The sequence below is a fragment of the Argopecten irradians genome, chromosome 11, assembly GCF_041381155.1.
Source record: "Argopecten irradians isolate NY chromosome 11, Ai_NY, whole genome shotgun sequence".
NCBI lineage: Eukaryota > Metazoa > Mollusca > Bivalvia > Pectinida > Pectinidae > Argopecten > Argopecten irradians.
The window spans coordinates 25301598-25325896 of NC_091144.1; the positions used below are offsets into that span (position 1 = coordinate 25301598).

General features: G+C 35.0%; 1 protein-coding gene across 1 annotated transcript; it reads left to right on the forward strand.

Moving 5' to 3' along the window:
* The first annotated feature begins 4427 nt into the window (after nucleotides 1-4427).
* Nucleotides 4428-23140, forward strand: LOC138335108 (rab GDP dissociation inhibitor beta-like). Its single transcript, XM_069284035.1, has 10 exons — nucleotides 4428-4584; nucleotides 10690-10900; nucleotides 11234-11371; nucleotides 12354-12558; nucleotides 13621-13752; nucleotides 14959-15127; nucleotides 15790-15892; nucleotides 17641-17797; nucleotides 19250-19304; nucleotides 20510-23140. The coding sequence occupies exons 1-10, from the start codon at nucleotides 4540-4542 to the stop codon at nucleotides 20657-20659; spliced, it is 1365 nt and encodes a 454-aa protein (XP_069140136.1). The 5' UTR covers nucleotides 4428-4539; the 3' UTR covers nucleotides 20660-23140.
* Nucleotides 23141-24299: the final 1159 nt, after the last annotated feature.

Below are 24299 nucleotides of genomic sequence, written 5' to 3' on the forward strand. Positions count from 1 at the left end.
AGCCCCAAGCCATTGACCCCGATTCGGGACCCCTGACCTGTGACGTCACGAGGACAACGGGATCTACTCTACTCGCATAAGTTTCTGTGTCTGCCATCTAATATAAACTATCTGTTCGTTGATTAGCTCACGTCAGGTGTCAAAAGTAAGATCACAGGTAAGTTAGCGATGGACCATCATTTAATTGTCGTATAATGTCATATTTGTTTACACTTGGTTTACAGTAAAATATACCGTTCGAACATAACATATAACAAGTGTATAAATCACTTGATGTATACATAATTGTATATTTCAGAATGACCAATGTATACATTTGTCTCGTATATATGTTTCTAGTTATATGTATATGTATTTTATTAACAGAAACTACAAAATTACTTACAAAAGGCATGTCGAGAAAGAACAAAGCAAATATGATTCACAATGTCAGAATTTTGATATTTCTGGTAGTTGCTAGATTTTGGATATCCAATTCTTTGTGAATTTTGGTCAATATCGATCATTATATAATACTAATAATGATAATCTATATGATAAATAAATGTACTGTTGAATATTGTTAAAATAACACATGTTCTCATACGTGTACATGTACATGTAGCTTTAAAAGGAAGATAGACTCGTTACAGCTATAAATGAATTATGTATTTTAAATTGAATTTCTGGAGTGGTTTATTTTTTTTTTTTTTTTTGATATCTACGTGTATTGAACTATGAAATACATTTAACACCTTTTCTTTTCGTTATGCTGATTCTTGAAATCCATAGGCCTAGTGAATTTTTATTTATACAGAAACATATTCAAATGGATGATTATATGACCATCATTTTTCGAATTCGTCTCTTTTTATATGACATTATGAAAATTGAATATTCCCCAGGTTTGATAATTTAGTAAGCTGTTAAAACAGAGATAAGATCTCTACTTAAAAGTTTTTACACAAGGTACACCTGGCTTATACCAGAAACACAAATAACTTATACATGTTTCCGCTAACCTACTTATGTATTTAGAATGATTTCAGTTGCAATATTTCCTATTTTATATATAATTAAATCGTCATCATAACTGTATACTGTATATATATCTGTAAAATTCTCGTAACCCAATTTTAGGAATACATATATGTCCACCTTTGTGCTATAACCCCACTACCAAACACCTCACTGCCGTTGTCCTCGTGACGTCACATCCGGTTATTCCCCAAATCAGCAGTCGATATACAGGTAAAAATCGAGCACTTCGGAGGGCGGTATCTCGGTACTGAAGCGGCCGATTTTGATGCGGTTTTCAACATTCTTGTCAGGAGATCAAACAGAATAACATATCTAAATATTATTTTCCATTCCGTGTACACTTTAAACGTAGGGTGACTAGACTAGTAACCCTGATGCATGTAGTCTATCTTCAAATTATATGTATACTGATACCAATATATTATTCTTTTCTATTGAAATGAACCTGTAACCATTACTTTCGCGTTATTTATAAAATTTATAACATTTAGCGCGAAAAGCGCCCAGTGAGAAATATATAGTACGATTAAATAATAAGTTTATAAAAGTTGAAAATGTTCAATTTTAAGTTACAACATTATATTTTTTTAATCTTGTTTGTGATCTTTAGATTTGGACATTGTTATGTTCTTTGAATCAGTTTTCTTTGGAACCGAAATTGAGTAGATAGGTATACATGTATATATGTACCGCTGACAAATAGTATTTTTTCACTATCAAAAACAGGAGCAGACGATTTAGTATTTTTTTCTTTCAGTTACAATTTACTTACTTTACAACATTACCACCATTGAAAGGTTGAGCTTCTAATTTTACTGCAAGTTACAAATATGAAAAAATAATTATATATATAATTGCATCTCGAAAAAAATCCGTGGCACTATATACCTGCCCATATGGAATGAAGTACTAATTGCGCATGCACCAAAGGCGAAATATTTTTTTTTTTTTTTTTTTGTCAATAATTAGGCATATTTATATATGATTAAACACCATTTATTGTTCAAATGACGAATATCATTTATGCTCTGTCGGCGGTGGAGCTTTAAAAAATGTATTGGATATCTTAGTGTCATATCGTATAGGGTGCGAAAATAGTTCTTGCCTTCAGTACATGAAATCTTGTTACGAATGAATGCAAAATCACTAATATAGTAATTACAATTAAACATATGTAAAATTAGTAATAATATATATAGAATATAGCAAAATTTTCACTTACGTACTGTATTATGACCACTTACTGTAGACCTCTAAAACGTCTAGAAATGGTCTATGGACACTTTGGTTGGTCAGTAATTATATAAACTGTAACTAATTCTCATATCCCTGTGTGCGTATGGACACTCTGGTACGTAGGTCCATGTAGCTGTAACTAAATTAAAGATCATGTGGTTGTGATAAGTAGTATGAAAACTGTAATATCTAGTAATTGTAGGGAAGAATTCTTAGACTCGTTTAATAAAATCTCATATAAAATGAACACATACCTTTTTTCGATATCTATAGACAGTGACGTCGCTAACATAAAATCATTACCTTACGAGCGCCGTAGTCTCTCTAGTTTAAGGATTTTTTGGGGTCCGGGGTTCACCCGGGAAAAATATTACGATTTAGAATGACTGAGATGTATTGTGATGGTTTTACGAGCGCCGCGGGCGCGAAATTTTTGTGATTGGGGGTTCAGGGGTCTCCCTCGGGAAAAAAATCACAATTTAGGATGGCTTAGATGTCATTAACGATGTATTTTGATGAATTTGTCAGCGCAAAAGGCGTGAGATTTTGTTGTTTGGGGTGTCCGGGGGTCTCCCCAGAAAAAATATAACGATTTAGAATGACTGAGATGAATTTTACGATATATTTTGATGCACTTGCGAGCGCCTTAGGCGTGAGATTTTGTTGTTTGGGGAGTCCGGGGGTCTCCGGCACAGAAAAATATATTAAGATTTAGAATGACTGAGATGAGTTTGACGATGTATTTTGATGATTTTAAAGCGTTCTAAAAACGGTAATTTTTCTATTTAAAGTTACCTGCATTTCGAAATGATAATTGTAAATGTCGTCATAAATTGTACCATTATGCAACCCTGCCCGATCTGAACATACCGGTATCACACCATCGGCACATTGTTGTGTAACTCAAAATAATAATGAATTAATTGTCTTGCTAAGACATAAAAACAAATTAATCTTTTAAGAAACATTTTTTGAAAATTTAATCCCTTGATGGACATTTCAAGTCTAGTTTGTGGGTATTTAATTATGAAAGATTTGAACATTACGTGTTTGATTGTTTTAGGTCAATTGCCTCAGAACTAATGAAAACAGACTGAAACTGTGTGTTCAGGATATTTGCCTTAGTAATGGTATCAGTTTCAAGTCTACCATTTAGTTTAAGTGAAGCTATGCCATTGTGGTCAGTACGTTTGTGCTTTATAAAAGTCCAAAATCTTTTCGTGGGTGAGTATTCTGACTGGTTTTGTTTAAGAGTGATGATGCCTTCAATATAATTCCAGTATGGTTTCCTAAGCATTTTCTGAACATGGTGTTTGAGATCTTTAAACTTTTTTACTGTGTCAGGGTGTTTAGATTTTTTACTTTGTTTATATAATCTATTTCTTTTAATCAAAATAAATTCTTTTAAAGGGTGTGACCCAGGGGCCATCTTTAAAAGTCTGCCAGATATCCTCAACAGAGGATGAGTTACTAATGGTGTTCCTCCGCCCCTGACTACCGTATCTTTTTATTAAGGGTACCGGTTCGTGCGAGCCAATATTCTTGCCAGGTTCCTGTGCTTCAGCAGATAGGGCGTTTTCGATAATAGATATATAAATACGGTTTGACTGGTTGGACCAAGTTGTTCGTTTATGAAAGAAAGACGGACCTGGTGATTTTAAATTGTTTTCAGACGTGCCCTGACAAAGCCCTCACAGACCTGTATCAAATACTGCAGGTCCGTCAGGATTTATACCTGAAATCATGCATGACTAACAAACGGTCGAAACGGTTGTTCCGAATAATCAGATTTCATTGTCTTTATCGTCCTTTGATCTCTAAAGTATCCTAATTTAATTTTTGACATTATAGTAATACACAAAAATAAAACACTAAATATCCAAACACACGTGAACAACCGATAATGCAACACGTGTAGACTTACTACTTTTCGCGGAATACGAAACTAAATTTGACAACTCATTTCGCCGGAAATGAGACATAACTGGTACATTACCTCATCGGATATGACTACGCTGAATTAATAATTAGGTCGCCTTTTTCAACAAAATTATTTTTTGTTTACTGGAAAGAATCAAAATCATAATGTTGCGAAGACATTAACATTTTTAGCCTTTTCATTGTGCCAAAGTGCAACGTTAATAGGTTAATAGTTTCACATTTGACGTCTTAAACCGTATTACTCCGCTAACATAATTGTGTGTAATTCGGTCGCCGGTTTAGGGGCAGTGTCTGAGAGGTTCAATAATCCAAAAAGCGAATTCACTCGAAACTCCAAAGAAAATGGATGAAGAATATGATGTTATTGTTTTAGGGACAGGTTTGAAGGTAATTTCTTTTACTACACAGTGGTCTTTTATAGAGATGTTATTTTGAATACGTTTCACAAACCTTTTTCATCATGAAATACTGCCCGAATATAAAATCGATTTTTATCCGTGGATAATGATTTCGAAATGTTTAGTGGATGCTAAGTCTCATAGACACTAATCATAAGTTTTCTTAAAGCAATGTCCATCGCCACCTGAAACTAAACGATCTTTGACTCGTCTTTGCGTATTGCTTACATTAAATTTCAGAATGGATGATCAAGCTCATTGCTTTAATAATACTATATTCCCTGCATATGGGTAACAGTTAATCATTATCTAGTTACCCAAATGCAGTATTCTGTGAAACGAAAATACATATTGTTGTTTTGAAAATTGCTATAAAAATGTAGTACGAGATACTCTGGTCCTCACACCAGACTTAGACATCATGACACAGATATGTCTGGTTTAGGGCTAATCCAATAATATTAGATCTCGATATTGAGAAACTTCTGATGTGCAATATCGAGATCTAATGCCCGAACCCTATAAGAGTCTTCGCAAGTTCCGCCCTCGAAGAAGAGCGGAACTTTGACGCTTAATTACCAAAAACTTACCAGAATGTCAAAAAACATGTATAGCGTGAATCAGTAGTTATCCATGAACACATCCTGGTATAAGAATAGGTATGACATAACATTAATCCGCGGAATAATCACACATTTAAGAGCTGACCCATAGCATCGCTGTATAATCTACAAATGTAGGTTAATTCCTATTCAAATTTTCGTCACTTCCGGTTTATCAAATTATAGTACGGTGTATCAAATGGAAAGATAATATTAATAGTGGTAACCAAGGTTGTTTGTATGCAAGGAAACAAGTATTTTTGATTAGTTCTGATTGATTCTGTAAATTTTTAAATGAATTGATGCATTTTAGTCGAAATACTGCAAAATATTTCATAGATAATGATACTTTTACTTTCCATCACCATTCCGTAATTTGTAACAACCGAGTAAAAATGGCGACCGGGTAGACTTACAAATAGTGGTGGGGGTATAGAAATGTCTAAATTCGGTATAACAGTGCAATAGTGACATTTTGAATTTTTGATTTAACATGATTTGGGATAATTCTTTCAGGATATAAAAGGTTAGTGTAAACACAACTTGAAATTTTGAATTTATATCGAGCCTATTTCTGCGCCGTGTGAATCCTGCCTCGATTGTTAGAGGTTAGACACGACGTAATGATCAAAAGTGTCTCGTCGTGCTATACCTCTAACATTGTTGGAGTAGTTTAGGGCCAGAGTGCACTGCTATATCAAAAAGTGGAACTCGTCGACACTTCAGGGCTAGATTATCTATGTCTGTAAAAAAGGGCATCATAATTTGTAGAATGCCTTACAACTGATCTAAGACTATGTTTTTGCACATGAACTATATTCAGTTCTGTTGTTTCGCTTTGTTGTTAGATAACAGTTTAGGTGTTATATTGTGTAAATATTTAAGACATCAGGGATATTTTAATGCAAAACAATGTAGGTGATTTAGTTTGCTATTTTTACCAAAATAGAGACAAAGAAGTTTTACCCAATTTGTTTAATAATGTACTCATTTAGTTATGTTAGTAAAGGTGCATTGCAAAAATTATGATGCCCTTTCTTATAATAATGATTTAAACAACTTCATTCATTTTGCTTTCACAAAGTCTTGCATTAGGCTAACCTATTGATTACTCAATAAGAAAAAGGAACAGTAATATATGGGGGGATTGTGTGCAATCTAGATTTAGAATTTTGTTTCTTTTGAGGCACTTTATGCATTCACCACTCCTGCTCAAGTGTACAGTTGTATCTAGGCTGAAACAATAATTATTTTTGTAATTTATTAATTGGTCACAGGGTATCGATTACTAATTAATTCATTACTTGAAATAGAAGGTAACCATAATGTCATTGCATAATTTAACTTGACTATGACTGACACTTGTGAATATAAAACTCTGAATTTCCTCGTTTTTGGGTAGTTTTAACCAACAACTCTGAGTTTTTCAGTGTGTCACGATTATATTCAGAGTGGTGAGGTTATACATATACAAATGTATTCAGGTTATATTCAGAATTGTAACCCAAAACTCAACGTGTTGCATTATATTCAGAGTGAAGACCGAAAACTCAGAGTGTCAGATTAAATTCAGCGTCTCAGATTAAACTCGGCATGTTCGTTATATATTCAGTGTGGAAATCGTAAACTCAGTATAAGAATAAATTTAGCTTCTCAGATTAAACTCTGCATGTTCGGTTATATTCAGTGTGAAAATCGTAAACTCAGCGTGTTCGATGATATTCAGCGTGTTCTGTTAAATTCAGAGTGGACATTTATATGTTTTGGTATCAATCAAACAACAACTACATGACAGAACACCTATCTTATAAATAGCCTAGATTAGAATAAACTTATTAACCCAAAAAACAATTTGCAGATCCTAGATGAACTTTGAATTCCATTCCTGTATCATCTTGAGCACACAGTTTAAATCCCGACTGCTGACCTGCTATTTTGATGTAACTTTCACACGTGCCACTAATCAACCAAATCCGGTTGCTGCGTTTACAGAGCTACATGACCAAGTTTTTGTCAATGAACCTTTTCCTTTCCGGGATCAAAACAATTAAATGTATCAGCAACTCTTATCATCAATTACAATTTAAACAAAACCATTTGTTTCATATATGATAATTGACACAATTACAATGGTAAAATTAAATACTATATATATAGCCACTGACCTCGCTCCCGAGTGTCCCGGCAGTGATTAGGCCGCACCTGAGGTAGCAAAATGGAGCTGATCAGTTGTCACTAGTGAAAATTGGTACACAGCATGTTGCAAGCTTTCTCATTATTTCCCTTTTTTCTATGACTATAACTTCCACAGATATATGAAACAAGTATCTCTCACATGGTATGCAATGTTAAGTTCAAAGTGTATACAGATGAAACTTTACAGTCGGACTCAATTTTTAGCCCACCATCATCAGATGGTGGGCTATTCAAATCGCCTTTCGTCCGTGGTCCGTCGTCCGTCAGTCCTCCGTCCGTCCGTCCGTCCGTCCGTCCGTCCGTCCGTTAACAATTCTTGTTACCGCTATTTCTCTAAAAGTACTGAAGGGATCTTTCTCAAATTTCATATGTAGGTTCCCCTAGGACCCTAGTTGTGCATATTGTATTTTGGGACTGATCGGTCAACAAGATGGCCGCCAGGCAGCCATCTTGGATTTTGATAGTTAAAGTTTGTTACCGCTATTTCTCATAAAGTACTGAAGGGATCTTTCTCAAATTTCATATGTAGGTTCCCCTAGAACCCTAGTTGTGCATATTGCATTTTGGGACTGATCGGTCAACAAGATGGCCGACCAGCCGCCATCTTGGATTTTGATAGTTAAAGTTTGTTACGGCTAATTCTCAGAAAGTACTGAAGGGATCTTTCTCAAATTTCATATGTAGGTTCCCCTAGGACCCTAGAAGTGCATATTGCATTTTGGGACTGATCGGTCAACAAGATGGCCGCCAGGTAGCTATCTTGGATTTTGATAGTTAAAGTTTGTTACCGCTATTTCTCAGAAAGCACTGAAGGGATCTTTCTCAAATTTCATATGTAGGTTCCCCTAGGACCCTTGTTGTGCATATTGCATTTTGGGACTGATCGGTCAACAAGATGGCCGACCAGCCGCCATCTTGGATTTTGATAGTTAAAGTTTGTTACGGCTAAATCTCAGAAAGTACTGAAGGGATCTTTCTCAAATTTCATATGTAGGTTCCCCTAGGACCCTAGTAGTGCATATTGCATTTTGGGACTGATCGGTCAACAAGATGGCCGCCAGGTAGCCATCTTGGATTTTGATAGTTAAAGTTTGTTACCGCTATTTCTCAGAAAGCACTGAAGGGATCTTTCTCAAATTTCATATGTAGGTTCCCCTAGGACCCTAGTTGTGCATATTGTATTTTGGGACTGATCGGTCAACAAGATGGCCACCAGGCAGCCATCTTGGATTTTGATAGTTAAAGTTTGTTACCGCTATTTCTCATAAAGTATTGAAGGGATCTTTCTCAAATTTCATATGTAGGTTCCCGTAGGACCCTAGTTGTGCATATTGCATTTTGGGACTGATCGGTCAACAAGATGGCCGACCAGCCGCCATCTTGGATTTTGATAGTTAAAGTTTGTTACCGCTATTTCTCAGAAAGTATTGAAGGGATTGTTCTCAAATTTCATATGTAGGTTCCTCTTGGACCCTAGTTCTGCATATTACATTTTGGGACTGATCGGTCAACAAGATGGCCGACAAGCAGCCATCTTGGATTTTGATAGTTAAAGTTTGTTACGGCTATTTCTCAGAAAGTATTGAAGGGATTGTTCTCAAATTTCATATGTAGGTTCCCCTAGGACCCTAGTAGTGCATATTGCATTTTGGGACTGATCAGTCAACAAGATGGCCGCCAGGTAGCCATCTTGGATTTTGATAGTTAAAGTTTGTTACCGCTATTTCTCAAAAAGCACTAAAGGGATCTTTCTCAAATTTCATATGTAGGTTCCCCTAGGACCCCAGTTGTGCATATTGCATTTTGGGACTGATCGGTCAACAAGATGGCCGACCGGTGGCCATCTTGGATTTTGATAGTTAAAGTTTGTTACCGCTATTTCTCAGAAAGTATTGAAGGGATTGTTCTCAAATATCATATGTATGTTCCTCTAGGACCCTAGTTCTGCCTATTGCATTTTGCGACCACCATCTTGGATTTTGATAGTTTAAAGTTTGAAAAGCAGAAAAAAGAATTGTAAGTTTGAAAAGCAGAGAAAAGATCCCTCTTTCATTTGTCAGACATAGATCAATCTTTGGTGGGCGCCAAGATCCCTCTGGGATCTCTTGTTCAGAAATGAATCCATGAATTGGGTTAACATGTTTAGTTGGCTAACTTGGCTTTCTACATCTTACGATTAACTATTAGTCAAATCTTAAACAATTATCAGCGATTAGTTTCATTAATTTTATATCACCTCTGATTATTCGACTAACCTTGATAAGACATAATTACGCAACAACAGCAATGTTCAAGCTAACAAGTCATTAAAAAAAACCAAAGCTCTTGCAGACAACGAGACTACGACTCGCACGTGAGATCTTCACTTTTCAAAATGACTTTGTGCTGATCAGATCACAATACCTTGTATTGTTATTATTTCACATCTCAGACGAGAACCCTTCGTATTATTGTGTCGGTATATATAAGTACCTTTCTCTGACAGGTATATTTTACTTAACCATATGGATCCTACAAAGCCCTTCTTTCTAAAAGTGAGGTAATCAGTGATGGCGAGAGAAGTTGTAGCATACCCTGTTCAGAATCTCACAATTTGAGGGAAAGGAAATCCTGATCGTCTGTTGGGAGTCAAAATTATGACTGCAGATCTAGATATAGGGTTTATTACAGTCTAGACAAAACTTGATCTAAACCTATCATTATATATATGATAATTGCAATATTTTAGAAATGGTCTCCTTTCAGAAGTTTTCACATAGCTAATTAAATATAAATTACATACATGGCAGTCTAAGCCAGTTATTACAAATTCCTTGGAGACCCTTCAAATCCTTTCTTATTATGTGGGTTTTGTACTAAGTGAAACAGAAATGAAACAAAGTAATACTTTGGACATGGATGTACTATTGTTTTATTGAAAACTGTCTATCACCTCTACTTCTACAAACTAACCATTGTATTTCCATCATTGAAGTACATGTGTCGACACATGGCAGTGATGGATTGCCAACTCTGGTTTTGTCACTTATATGGGTTAAACAACACAAAAAGTACTCAGGGAATTGAAAATCATTACATATTACCTGAGTTTTGGTATTAACCGATTTGTACTAAATGGTTAATACATACAAGGATATTGAATGCAATTAACAGGGGATTTCAATTCCATTTGTATAAAACAGGTTTTTGTACTATCCAAGTTTGTATTACAAGTGGGTTGTAATGTACATGCGCAATATGGGTTTAGTAATTTTAAGTTCTAGTATAGCAATATGTCAATGTATTTTCATCATCAGGAATGTATCCTCAGTGGTTTGATGTCCCATGATGGGAAAAAAGTGCTGCACATGGATAGGAACAAGTACTATGGTGGAGAAAGTGCGTCACTTACACCTCTGTCCCAGGTGTTTCAGCACTTCAAGCGACCTGTGCCAGCACCTGCTGATAAATATGGCCGGGAAAGAGATTGGAATGTGGACCTTATACCCAAGCTTATAATGGCCAATGGTCAGTAGATTTTATATAAATACACAGACTACAGGAATAGTCCTTGTTACTGGTATTTTCAGATAATCTTATGTAGAATAAACAAGGGCAGAATGAAAAATTGAAAAAATGTCATTGGATATATAATTATATCACTGGATTGAAAAATTCTTTTGTACTTCACATGATACATATCACGATAATAATTAATTGATTCATGACTCCATAGTCATCTTAGGGATCAAGATCATATGAGGGGCAAAAGATCCTCTATTACTCTTTACCAGTTGTGATAAAAACCAGACATTGAGGCAGTACCATGTTAAACTTCTCTTTGTACACCATTTTTGACAGGAAAGCTAGTCAAGCTTCTCATCTACACTGGAGTTACCAGATACTTGGAGTTCAAAACCTTAGATGGAAGTTATGTGAGGAAATCAAATGGAAAACTTGCCAAAGTACCAGCTGATGAAAAAGAAGCTCTAGCTTCATGTAAGTGTACCTACCGTAATTATTTAACTATGAACTACATGTATATCCCATGCATCACTGTGTTTACATATGTGTCTCTTGTCCGCAAATAGACAACTCCTCATTAACAGCTGAATTAATTCAGCGTATGTCGTGGTGCGGCGTTAGTCGTCCGTTAACTTTTCACAAAAATTCCTACTAGTCATGAATGGCGGAATGGATTTTGACCAAATTTGGTCTGAACCTTCCTTTGGTGAAGGGGAACCAATCTTGCATAAATGGTGGGCTTTATTTTCCACCTAGGCTTGCAATTTGGTGGTGAGCATTTCTTCAAAAACAAACAATTCTAACAATTGAAAAAGATTTACTCTCGTTTTATTGTTAATAGGCCTAATTATCCAATGGAAGTCATGCACAAAACTTTGCAATAGTAATGGTTGGCATTTTGGGTAATTGTAATAGTGGATTGGGATTGGTACACAATTTCAGGATTTCACTTATAATCTTGTTTTAAAGAAATGGAAAGGGGATTATTTAAAAAAAAATAAGTGTAATTTTAGAAAATATCTTTTTAAAAAAGGTATAAATTATTCTAAAATTATTATTAAATAACTAATTCAATAATTAAGTGCTTCTGCTATGATGCAAATTAAGTACATAATACATTATTTTGAAACATGCTTAACTATTTGATTAATTCTGTTTGTGGATTTGATCCTTTGGTAACCTGTATATTAAGACACCTGTCTAATAAGACACATTTTTGTGTGTGCCCCTGGGGGTTTATATGTCTCATTACACAGGTTTGATTGTATATAGGAAAGATAGCAAATTTTTTAAAATCCTTCTGTAGAAATAGATAGATTTAAGTTCAGATCAAATCTAAATTCTTCAAGTTGTGAATTGGCATCCTGTGTTCTTGGCCTGGAACAAGTGAGTGATACAGGCCCATTGGGCCTATTATTAAGTTTATACATGACTTCCCTTTTCTTTTGTTTTGCAGCACTAATGGGAATATTTGAAAAGCGTCGCTTTAAGAACCTTCTTATGTGTGCCCAGGAAATCAGGCTTGATGGGGAAAAGGATCCAAAACACTCAAACATTGATTTAGAAAATTGGAATGCTTCACAATTTTATGGTTCATTTGGTGTAGATAAAAATACACAAGACTTTATAGGCCATGCTATAGCTCTATACTTGAATGACGAGTAAGTATCTTACGAGTAAAAATCAATTTCATTTTATATTCATTTTTTTGTCGCCTGCAAAAAGCTAGTCATATATATTTACACATCACATTATATTTTGTGTCTTCTGTACAGTTTGAAGTTCCCATTTGTCAACCAGACTTGAGCTAAATATACAATTCTGCCTTACCAAAAGGAAAGCACGTCTTTTTAGCTTGCTTTTCAAGTTTTCTGGTTGCTTGATAAAAAGTTAAGGTTACTGAAAATGAAAAAAAAATGTTTTCATATCGAAGCTCGTTTCATAGGACCCATTTATTGCCTTCTTAGTTCTAAATTTAAGATCATTGTTCCTGAAAACAGAACAAATAAGTGTTTCTGATATTTCAAATTTCACACAACACTTTCTACTTCTGTGAATTTCTTGTTTTAAATGTGAAATGCAGACGCGATTTGTTGGTAACATCGGTTATGTAGGATAGATTACAATTGTCTAAGAAGTATATAAGCTATGAAATGAGTCTCCCAGTCATCTACCTGCTGTTTCCTCCCCAGTTATAGAATGTGTATAATTGACCGATCACTAGATGTAATATAGCCACACCTCGTGCTCGCAAACTCGCATGTACCTATTCAATGTCGGAGCAAATTTTGTAGCATACAGTATTCGGGTGGTGTAGTGGTTAAGCCACTCGCCTTTCACTTAGCCGGCCGAGGTTTGATCCCCAGCACGGTGGTGATGAAGTCAGGAGTCGCCTACCCAATCACATGGGTTTTCTCCTGGCACTCCGGTTTCCTCCCACTCTAAGACCCCTTGCACGCTTTCATCCGGGCCATTAAAATTTTAAGTGATTTGTATAAGTTGCATAACTTGTTTGGCAATAGATTTAAAATAAAGTTAATATTTTATACGCAATCCAAAATGCAAAGTTACACACGGTTTGATAGACAGCTGGCGATACATCAATAATGCAATATCTAATATATTAAAAATACCAAAAAATGACTTTTGCAACAATCCCTTCCCAAGAACCTGTTCACCTGATGCTAAGTCTATGTAGAATACCCTTAAATCTTATTTTTTAGTTATGTGAAGGAAAATTGCAAGGACCTGATTCAGCGCATGAAACTGTACTCAGACTCTCTAGCTAGATATGGAAAATCCCCGTATTTATATCCACTGTACGGCCTTGGAGAACTTCCACAGGGATTTGCAAGGTAAAGTATAGATACGAGATATATTTTCGTGTATTCATGTATTACATTTTGGGACAGACATTTTAATAATTTGGAAATTGTACTGCCAAAATAAACCTGGATTTTGATATGTTAAGTTTGTTAATAAAAGAATATTTCTCAAATCTAATTTTATACATTTTTGTTTTGAACCCTTTAATTTTTGGCCCCCAAATCCATCAATGTTTTTAAACAAGTAAGAAATTCATTTGTTGTATTTGAAATATTTAAAAGTGCACCCATTATTCAATGGTATGGGATGTTTTTGCAGGTTTAGTTGCCTTGGTAACCATACAAAATTTGCATAAACTAAGTGTATTTGACAATTTTGACATCTTTTGCCAATAGAGTGCAATCTTGAACAAACTAAAGTTAACAAAGTTACGGGGGTTGGTATACAGGAATCAAGTTGTCTGTCCGTCCATCTGTCTATCTGTAGACACAAACTACCGGACAGATTTTGATAACATTTGGTACACACTGTCACAGAACCCTGACATAAAGGGGAGTTGTGTAAACTACACAGGGTTCTGCAATGTCCCCTATTAATGGAGTTATTACTAACTAAAGGCCTAATTAACCTGAGCGGGGGTATTAGTCTGCCACACAATATTAAGTTTGTCCAAGGATGCGCTCTATGGGTTCTAGACGAAAAACTAAGCCAACAAAATTTTAAAAAAATGGCAGAAATTGACAAAGTTTCCACAATTTCATAATAATGCACATTTTGGATGGTTACCTTATAATTTCTAAATAATTGTTTGAAAATTGTGACAAAATTTGTGGGTCAAAAAGGGGCACCTTGATATTCTATTCATAGTGATAGTCCTTTCAATGGGACTAATTCATGTACCACGTGATATCCGATAATGTTTGTGCGGGACTAGTATCTCTAGTGATAATAGAACGTAAGTATTTGTAATCCTCCCGCTCAAATGACGTTAGCGAGGGATATCATCTTTTGACACCATTCTATCACTAATATAAACATTAGTCCTGCACAAATGGTATCGGATATCACGGGGTACATTAATTATTCCCATTAAATGGTACAAAGAGTTCAATGACTACTATCACTCGGATCTCTCTGGGATCATGTTTAGCACAAATAGTCTATATACCGGAAAGGTCTGTAAAAGTTTGTTTCTTGTTATTTGCTAAAATGATTCTTTCCTCCTGACTTTTCAGACTGAGTGCAATTTATGGTGGTACCTACATGCTTGACAAGACTGTAGATGAAATTGTGATGGAAGACGGCAAAGTTGTTGGAGTTCGCAGCGGTGATGAAACAGCCCGAACCAAGATGGTCATCTGTGACCCATCCTACGTACCAAATAAAGTTAAAAGGGTTGGCCAGGTCAGTGTTGGACAATTATAACTGTAGTTGATGTTTTTGTCACAATGTACATACCATATTCACCGTAGTTAGTGTCCACATGTGAAAGACTCACAAGTTTGTGTAGTATGGAATAATACAATGCTGATGTTATAAGCATCACATAGTTGTAAAACATCTTTAAAGCCATGGGATGGTGGGGGTACATTTTTTTTTAGCTTTCAACTCCTAGAGGAGAGAGGCACTTATAGGGCGAGGTTGCTTATTATGGCGAATACATGATATTTTGTAGAAGGGCGTGTACTTGGGGGCTGTATCAAAATTAAATCACATGCCATTAATCAAATAAGCAAAGAACTGTAACGTTATTGGATTACAGGATTTTTGTTATTTGTAAAACCTGCCATATTGTAATTCATCAGAAATTTTACCACTATTGGATTGCTTAACATACACAGGTAAATTGGCAGTACATTTTGGTATGTCGATAATGTGTATAGATTTGAGGTGTATACCGAGTACATGTACGTGTATGTAGTGCGTCTGCGGTCAAAACTTGAGATGTCTAATAGTCCCCCCAACGGGAAACAGTTGGCATTATGTCCCAAAGGGTTATGTATATTTAGCAGTGACGAAGTTAAGGTGTTATGGTTACCCAAGTAATCTTTTGTTTGACATAACAGGTAGCGAGAGCCATCTGTATCCTGAATGGACCATTGGAAGGAGTAAACAAGTGTCAGTCCCTTCAGATCATTATTCCACAGAACCAGGTCAACAGGAAAAATGGTAAGTGGGCAGCATTTCCTACCAGGCTACTACAATATCGAACCCAAACATGCTGCTGGTGTATATTATATACAATCAAACCTGTCAACAATGACCACTGAAGGGAAGACGGACTTTCATGCCAACCAGCTGGCCAGTATATATATTGAAAACATAAATATATACTAATGTTAAATAGACCTGTTATTGGATATTTATATATTTCTGTGACTTTTTTTTTTTTTTTAAATGTTCGGATAGGATAAAATGCATGAAATCAGAAATTTTGATCATATATCAAATTCAACTCATGTTTTAATTTGTAGTAGAAATTTTATGTTATGACATTATCATTATCTAAATACTGACTTGACATGGCCTAGAATTATTTGTGCAAGGTTAATTTCAGACAATGTACCTGTGTAATATAAATTTCTTGCTGGCAAGTTGTACGGCGTATGCAATATGGCCGTATAACCAGTTTTGACGGATTAATCTTGGGACATGAATAAGAAAGATCAATTTAAAGACGCTTTTCTCAATATATTGATTCAAAACTATTTAATTCACAATGCAGATAAAAACATATTAACTTTCAGTAGCATTTCTATCAAGCGATGGGATCATGTTTTATTGATAAACAAATCGAGAATACCCAGATACATCAGGTGATAATCCAACAAGTACTTACTCTAATCGAGATTGTTATATTACTAAGAAATGTCTGGTACTTTACCTATTTCAAATTATAAATTTACGTTCTTTAACGTAAATTTATAATTTGAAATAGATAAAGTACAGAACATTTCACAGTAATTCACTGTTATAGATATCTATATATGTGTGCTATAATTCACTGTTATAGATATCTACATGTGTGTGCTATTATTCACTGTTATAGATATCTACATGTGTGTGCTGTAACTCACTGTTATAGATATCTACATGTGTGTGCTATAATTCACTGTTATAGATATCTACATGTGTGTGCTATTATTCACTGTTATAGATATCTACATGTGTGTGCTGTAACTCACTGTTATAGATATCTACATGTGTGTGCTATTATTCACTGTTATAGATATCTACATGTGTGTGCTGTAACTCACTGTTATAGATATCTACATGTGTGTGCTATAATTCACTGTTATAGATATCTACATGTGTGCGCTGTAATTCACTGTTATAGATATCTACATTATTGTGCTGTCCAACTCACTGTTATAGATATTTACATGTGTGTGCTGTAATTCACTGTTATAGAATCTACATTTGTGTGCGTAATTCACTGTTATAGATATCTTGTCGTAATTCACTGTTATAGAATCTACATTTGTGTGCTGTAACTCACTGTTATAGATATCTACATTTGTGTGCTGTAACTCACTGTTATAGATATCTACATGTGTGTGCAGTAATTCACTGTTATAGATATCTACTTGTGTGTAATTACATTTGTGTGCTGTAACTCACTGTTATAGATATCTACATGTGTGTGCTGTAACTCACTGTTATAGATATCTACATGTGTGTGCTATAATTCACTGTTATAGATATCTACATGTGTGTGCTGTAACTCACTGTTATAGATATCTACATGTGTGTGCTGTAACTCACTGTTATAGATATCTACATGTGTGTGCTATAATTCACTGTTATAGATATCTACATGTGTGTGCTATTATTCACTGTTATAGATATCTACATGTGTGTGCTATAATTCACTGTTATAGATATCTACATGTGTGCGCTGTAATTCACTGTTATAGATATCTACATTATTGTGCTGTCCAACCAGCTGAATGTGACGAGTAAAGAAAACTACCTTGGAATTGTCAGTACGAATGTGGAAACCGGAAATCCAGAGGCGGAGTTACAGCCAGGCATTGATATCCTTAATGGCAGTAATGGCAATATTGCTGAAAAGTAAGTTCAATACATTGAAATTACAAATACCATATTTAACCCAATACCGGTAGGCACCTCCATCCCTATAAATACCCCTCCCCCTTTTTGCGGCCTCAATCTCAGTTACCTTGACTGAAATACTGACTGAAACTATAAAAACTGTGGAGTACCTTTTCATATTTTCATTTTTTTTTTAAAGTGCCCTGGGTGCCTATTGGGTTAAATATGGGTCAATTATGGTATCTGTCAGTAAACGCCATGGAATGCTCATATAATAGACATGTACATAGATGTACATTTGTATTTCTATTTGTAATTCTATTTCAGTCTGAGGTTGTATAAAGGGATGAAAGACATAACCCAGCCAAGATTTAAAACAACATACATGTTTTAATAAGGAAATGTATTACCTTGTTACATTATTCAACAACTTCCTTTCATACTATGTACTGATTACAAACAGGATAACAAAGATTCACTTGACCTTTTGTGATATTTAAAGAATTAGTTATGCTCAGAAATTTAGGCAATCTTGTGTCAAAGGGACATTAGTGTTATTCAAAATCTACCGTGACATATTTCAGATTTGTTACAAAATTTTGTTTGCTTCCTGTAAACTATGTCTTTGTTGTACAAGAAAGTACATTTTTTAGTGTGTTTCACTCTAAAATGATTGCCTGAACTGGAGTCGAGGATCCAAATCCTGACTTTTAAATAAAATTCGTAGAAAAGTGGAAAAAAATTAGGGTCGGGGTTAAAAAATTAGGGTCGGTGTACATTGTCGGGTAACCCTAAACAGACATATTTTTTTATGGCCTTATTGTAAAATATATCCCAAGAAGTATAGCCAACGCCATCGTTGCTCAACTGGTGGATAAATGGGGCCTCTTCTGTCTGCCTGGATACTCAGAGGTATGAAGGGGATCGAAAAAGTAGGGGATTGTATGATTTAGACCGCTACCTTATTAAATCTCAAAAACACTCGCCTCCTGCCTGTTGAGATTATCTCTTCCTTATCATCATTATTGTAAAGTTATTTCTGCAAGTATGTTCCCATGTAAACATACATAAGGCATTAAATTTAAGAATTCTACTGTGGATAAATTAGGTGTTATAAGTACCGTTTTTATGGCATCATACATGTTTGTCTGTCCATTTGAACGATTTCACAGCTTTTTTTTCACCCAGTTACGGCAGATATAACTGTACATATATGTTCCCCTTAATGGGTTTTTGTTTAGGGACAGAGTGGTTAAGATGTCCTGAAATATTACCAGAAGCCCTCCTCCTCTGGGTTACCAGTTTGAAGCCCATGTGGGGTAGTTGACTGGTCAATGGTTTTTCTCCAGGTACAGCCGGCTCCTCCTCCAACGAACCTGGTATGTCCTTACAGTACCCTGGCTGTCAATAGGATGTTAAACTAATAAATCCTTGTCATTTACAATTATAATTGAATGTTTTATATTTCAGATTTTTTACCGTTGCTGACCTTCTAGAACCAGTTGATGATGGGACCCCAGACAATGTAAGTTTACCATGCTGTAGATATTTGGTTTAGCTACACAAATCATCATCTTTCCTTGATATATCTAAAACAATGTGGTTGCTTTTCTTTTGGAAAAAGTTAGTGTAAATTGACTGTTTTTTGCGTGCGATTAAATTTCACATATTTTGTGACCAAAAAGATATCTAACTTAATTGCTGCAGATTACTTAAATAATTAGGTTTTGGATATATGTTTTATCCATAAATACACCTTTTCTACTTGATTTGATGAATAAATGTGGTATTATTTTGGGTTTCATTCAAACTTGACCTTATTCTAGGACTTTTTTGCATGTAAACTCACTTAAAAAAATATTCAAGGCTTACAGGGCTAAGTATTTAGTATACTAAGAATGTCACATTCACTGATTCAATAAATATATCTATGAGAGGTCTGCTGTATCTATGGAATACAGTCTTAATGTGATATGATGAGCTTAGCAATCAGGGGTTTATACAAGTGTGTGGAAGTTGGGTTATTAATGTAAAAATGATTCCCAACAAGTGACTGAGGAAAAAGTGGTTTAGGTCAAAGTTCACCATATCAGCCAATTAGAATGCTTAAAGAGTTAAAGGCCCATTACCTTTCCGGAGCAAAATATAAAAGTTTCTTAAAAAACATTAATAACATCAGAAAATGCATACCGATGACCTAAAATCAGGTTGCGACACCAAACATATGCAAGATTTCCTGCGTAATATATGAAAACAGTGGAGAGTCAATTCGCTGTTTTGCCATCTGGCGCAGTGATAGTCAACTACCGCGCGGTATTTAGGACGAAGGCGGGAAACATAATACGACCCGCGTTATGAAAATAAACATTTTATTTATTTTAATCAAAACGTTCAGAAGGTGATGATGAATGTAGTATTAACGGTAAGTTAATAATTCCTAAGACTCTACAAAATTATCGATCTTGTTTTACATTCCCATTTTAAAAATTAAAAGCCGTTTCGGAAAGGTAGTGGGCCTTTAAGAACAAATTGATAATTAACAGCTGCAATTGTTTATTTGATACCCTGCAAGAGAGTTGACTAACACTCACCTATGGTGGTAGAGAGTTAGACCCTTCTCTTGTGTTTAAAATAAATATAGCTATCCTGTAACCAATTAAAATTTATACCAATGCTTTATATAAAAAAAACCATTTTATCAATATCACTGTCACTGAACATTTATTGCAGATTTATGTGTCAACATCATACGATGCTACTTCACATTTCCAAACAACCTGCGAAGATGTCGTCGATATTTATCGACGAGCTACGGGTAAAGAAATGGACTTCTCAAAGATGACCCACACAATGGAGGAGGAACAGCAATGTGCACAGTAACTAGGTCTGTGATGATTACTACTGTGAAACAGCAGACTCAGATGGTTGTCGGACATGCACGCTGCAGGGTATCTCTCCCATAATTACTTTATTTTTGAGATTTGAGGAATGCAGGTCGAATTTTGTTTCCTCGGAATATGGGTTTGACCCATGAAAAGTAGAACAAACTTGTTAAGATTTTAGAGCGGAAGGAAAGATTTTAGAGCGGAAGGAAAGTGTGCAGATAATGTGGACGTCTACTGCTATGTTGACACTAAGAATTCAGCAGTTTTCACAGGTGGAGATAATACCTGGAGTAGAAAGTTCATCTTCTACAAGTCAATATCTTTAACATTATTTATTATGCATCATGTAATGAATTATATCTGTGCATCATGGGCCTCATTCATGTGTTAGTTTTATGCCTATTTTCCCTTGGTATATATGGTGCATGTTGGATTGCCAAGAGGTATTTCTTAATTATTATTCAAATTGATACAGGCACAAAGATATCTTTCCAATTAAGTAGACTGTACTTCAATCCTTTACGCATGGTCACATAAGGAAATCTGCCATAGTCTTTGAATCGTTAAGTTAAGTCTTGTTTAATTAAGTTTACATGAGAATGTACAATATATAGATAATTTAACCAAACTTTTGTCGGATGATATCACGATGGTATTAAAGGACTGTTTGACATTGCGCTCTTCTCCCAGTAGCATGAAAACATTTATTGACATAAGCTTTTTCCCATATCAATCTGAGATCAGTTAAATAGGAGTATTTGAAATGTATGCTATCATTACAAAATATGAGAAAACGAAATGACAATCATTTTTGTTTTGATATAATATTACTAAATTTCATAATATCTCCTTTATAATGATGAGAGGGTTAAGAACAAACATTTTAGTAATTAAATTTCATTAATTTTTCATTTAATTATTTTTTATGTATGATTAAGCATTAGTCTACCTGGGAAACTTTTCGATCATTAATTTTAAATAAGAAACTCTGTAGCAAGCGATTGAAAGATACAGTTAAACTTTTTATTGTGCTGTTTTAGTTGTACAATGACACTTGTATATATGTGTATATATATGTAACATATAGATATTATCTTCGTGTTGTTATTGTGGCTCGATATATAAGAGGGAGGGTGCATTTCTCGATAGAAAACAACGTGATTATTAAACTCGTGTTTTGAGGAAGTTTTAAGATTTACACTTATAGATACGGATATTTGTGTCGAATTGTTTGCAGTTCCAAATTATATCATTTACAAATAAAAGCAATTTCCTGGTATTTTATCATGGGAATTACCAAGTGAAATGTACTGTAGATTAAATTTTCTCTGAAAAATGACATTAATCTGGAGAACCTAAAATTACATATTCATTATCGAGAAATTCATGTCTCTCTTTGGCTATTGATATTGCGTAAGTCATGAATGACTGTTTCCATGGTTTTCACTGGTGTGAGATTGAGTCCATGCTCAGCAAGGCAATACAATACAGCATATGAGAGAGCGGCTACCTCAGCTAGCTTCAGCATTTCTTACCAACCCGATACAAGATCACCATTTAATCAAGAATATTCAGAAAATTATTAAAAGCACAAAATTGAACCACCATTCCTTTCTTCTAGATCACCATAACATTAGATTAAAGGTGTATTTATTTATAAAAAAAAGAAACATTTGTGGTAAATGAACTATGAAAAGGACTTATTTTTCCAATACACAATATGGTTCACATGTGTGTTCCCATGTGTGTCTATTATGCGGTATGTACACTGTATTCTTAATGAAATTATAAAAAATGTTCCATGTTCCTTAAGAACATTAAAGGAAGGATCAACCAGGGAAAACTAGCCTTGTTAGTGGAATTAAAATGGTAAATACATTGAAGACCTTTTAATAATTTTAAGTTGTTATCTTTCTTGAAGTCTGTTGAGTGTGTGTAGAGAGTAGCTGTCCAAAATGTTTTCTTCGTTAAGCATGAACACATTGGCAGGCCCATACATATTCATTTTCTGCTGTGAATTTTTGATAAGAAGCAAATCTTTATTAGGCTCTTGGGGGAAAAAAAATAGTGATGCTTTTAATAGCAGTTCTGCTTTGTGGATTGATTGTGATTGCTCTTTTCACATAGATAAATAGCTTAAAATTCTTCAAAAAAAAAATTTGTGTGAAAATATGCTTCGTGTATCTGTCAAATCAAGAAAATAATTCCTTTTCATTAAGAGATTTCTGTTGAACTTCTTGCATTTAGATGCAGTTACGTGCGATGTTTGTCAGAGTGGTAGGGATGAATGGGAGAGTGTTTGAAGGGTTGTGGGTGAAATTTATTTTTTTTTCTTGCCTATTGTCCAATATTTTGGGAAGTCTATGTACCAAGCTTTCATTATAACGTATAGATGTATTCCTGTAAAGCAAATCTAAGATGTCACCCTCTTGTCAAATACCATGCTTATGATAAGTAAATAAAGGTACAGAACAAGTGACATGTTCCCTAGTTAATTAATGCGAAGACTTCTTCCAGTGAAACATGTGTTGAATATGAGAAATTCTGAAACAACATACGGATACTTTAGAGGGATGCAGATGAAGCTATTTGTTACTAATCCAATAGTCCCACTACCTTTTCGAAAGAAAAAATTAAATTTCTTAAAAATCAATAACAACGTGTAAAAAAATTAGATCAATGGCTTAAGATAAGGTTACAACACCAAACAAATGCAAAATTTCCTGCATTATCTGTAACAGTAAAGATTCCTTTCTCTGTTTGGCACAGTGATAGTCATCTAACGCACAGTAAATAGGATGATGGCAGGAAACAGATGACTCGTGTCAGACATTTAAAATTTTATTTATTTAATTAAGCTGTTCAGAAAGTGATGTCAGGTGTAGTATTAACATATTATAAGTATTAAGTATTCTTTATCTCATCCTAGAACATTGATGGAAAATAAGCATATTTGCTGTATTCACCATAGCGCCCCTCCAATTTTCTGGAGTTGAAGGGTATGTTCTAGATCAGCTTCTCTGGAATGATTGTTCTGTAACAGGAACAAGAGGCCCAGAGGGCCTGTATCGCTCACCTGGTTTTTTAGCCCACCATCATCAGATGGTGGGCTATTCAAATCGCCTTTCGTCCGTTGTCCGTCGTTTGTCCATCCGTTAACAATTCTTGTTACCGCTATTTCTCAGAAAGTACTGAAGGGATCTTTTTCAAATTTCATGTGTAGGTTGCCCTAGGGCCCTAGTTATGCATAACGCATTTTGGGGTAAGTCAGTCAAAAAGATGGCCGCCAGGCAGCCATCTTGGATTTTGATAGTTAAAGTTTGTTACCTCTATTTCTCAGAAAGTACTGAAGGGATCATTCTCAAATTTCATATGTAGGTTCCCCTACGGTCCTAGTTGTGCAGGTTGCATTTTGTGACCGATCAGTCAAAATGATGGCCGCCAGGCAGACATCTTGGATTTTGATAGTTAGAGTTTGTTACCGCTATTTATCAGAAAGTACTGAAGGGATCTTCAGACCGGATGAGCTAAAAATGTAGTGACCAGCAACCCAGGATTTCTCGACTGTCAACACTAATTTGGTACTGATTGAGCTATATGTGCCTGGTCACTGATGATCTACTCTGTCCGATCCC

What these genes read in the sequence shown, in the direction of transcription:
- LOC138335108 (XM_069284035.1), top strand. Translation starts at nt 4,540, where the DNA reads ATGGATGAAGAATATGATGTTATTGTTTTAGGGACAGGTTTGAAG. An exon ending in TTTTAGGGACAGGTTTGAAG is followed by an intron (nt 4,585 to 10,689) that starts GTAATTTCTTTT and finishes TTTCATCATCAG; the next exon opens with GAATGTATCCTCAGTGGTTT. An exon ending in AAGTTAAAAGGGTTGGCCAG is followed by an intron (nt 15,128 to 15,789) that starts GTCAGTGTTGGA and finishes TTGACATAACAG; the next exon opens with GTAGCGAGAGCCATCTGTAT.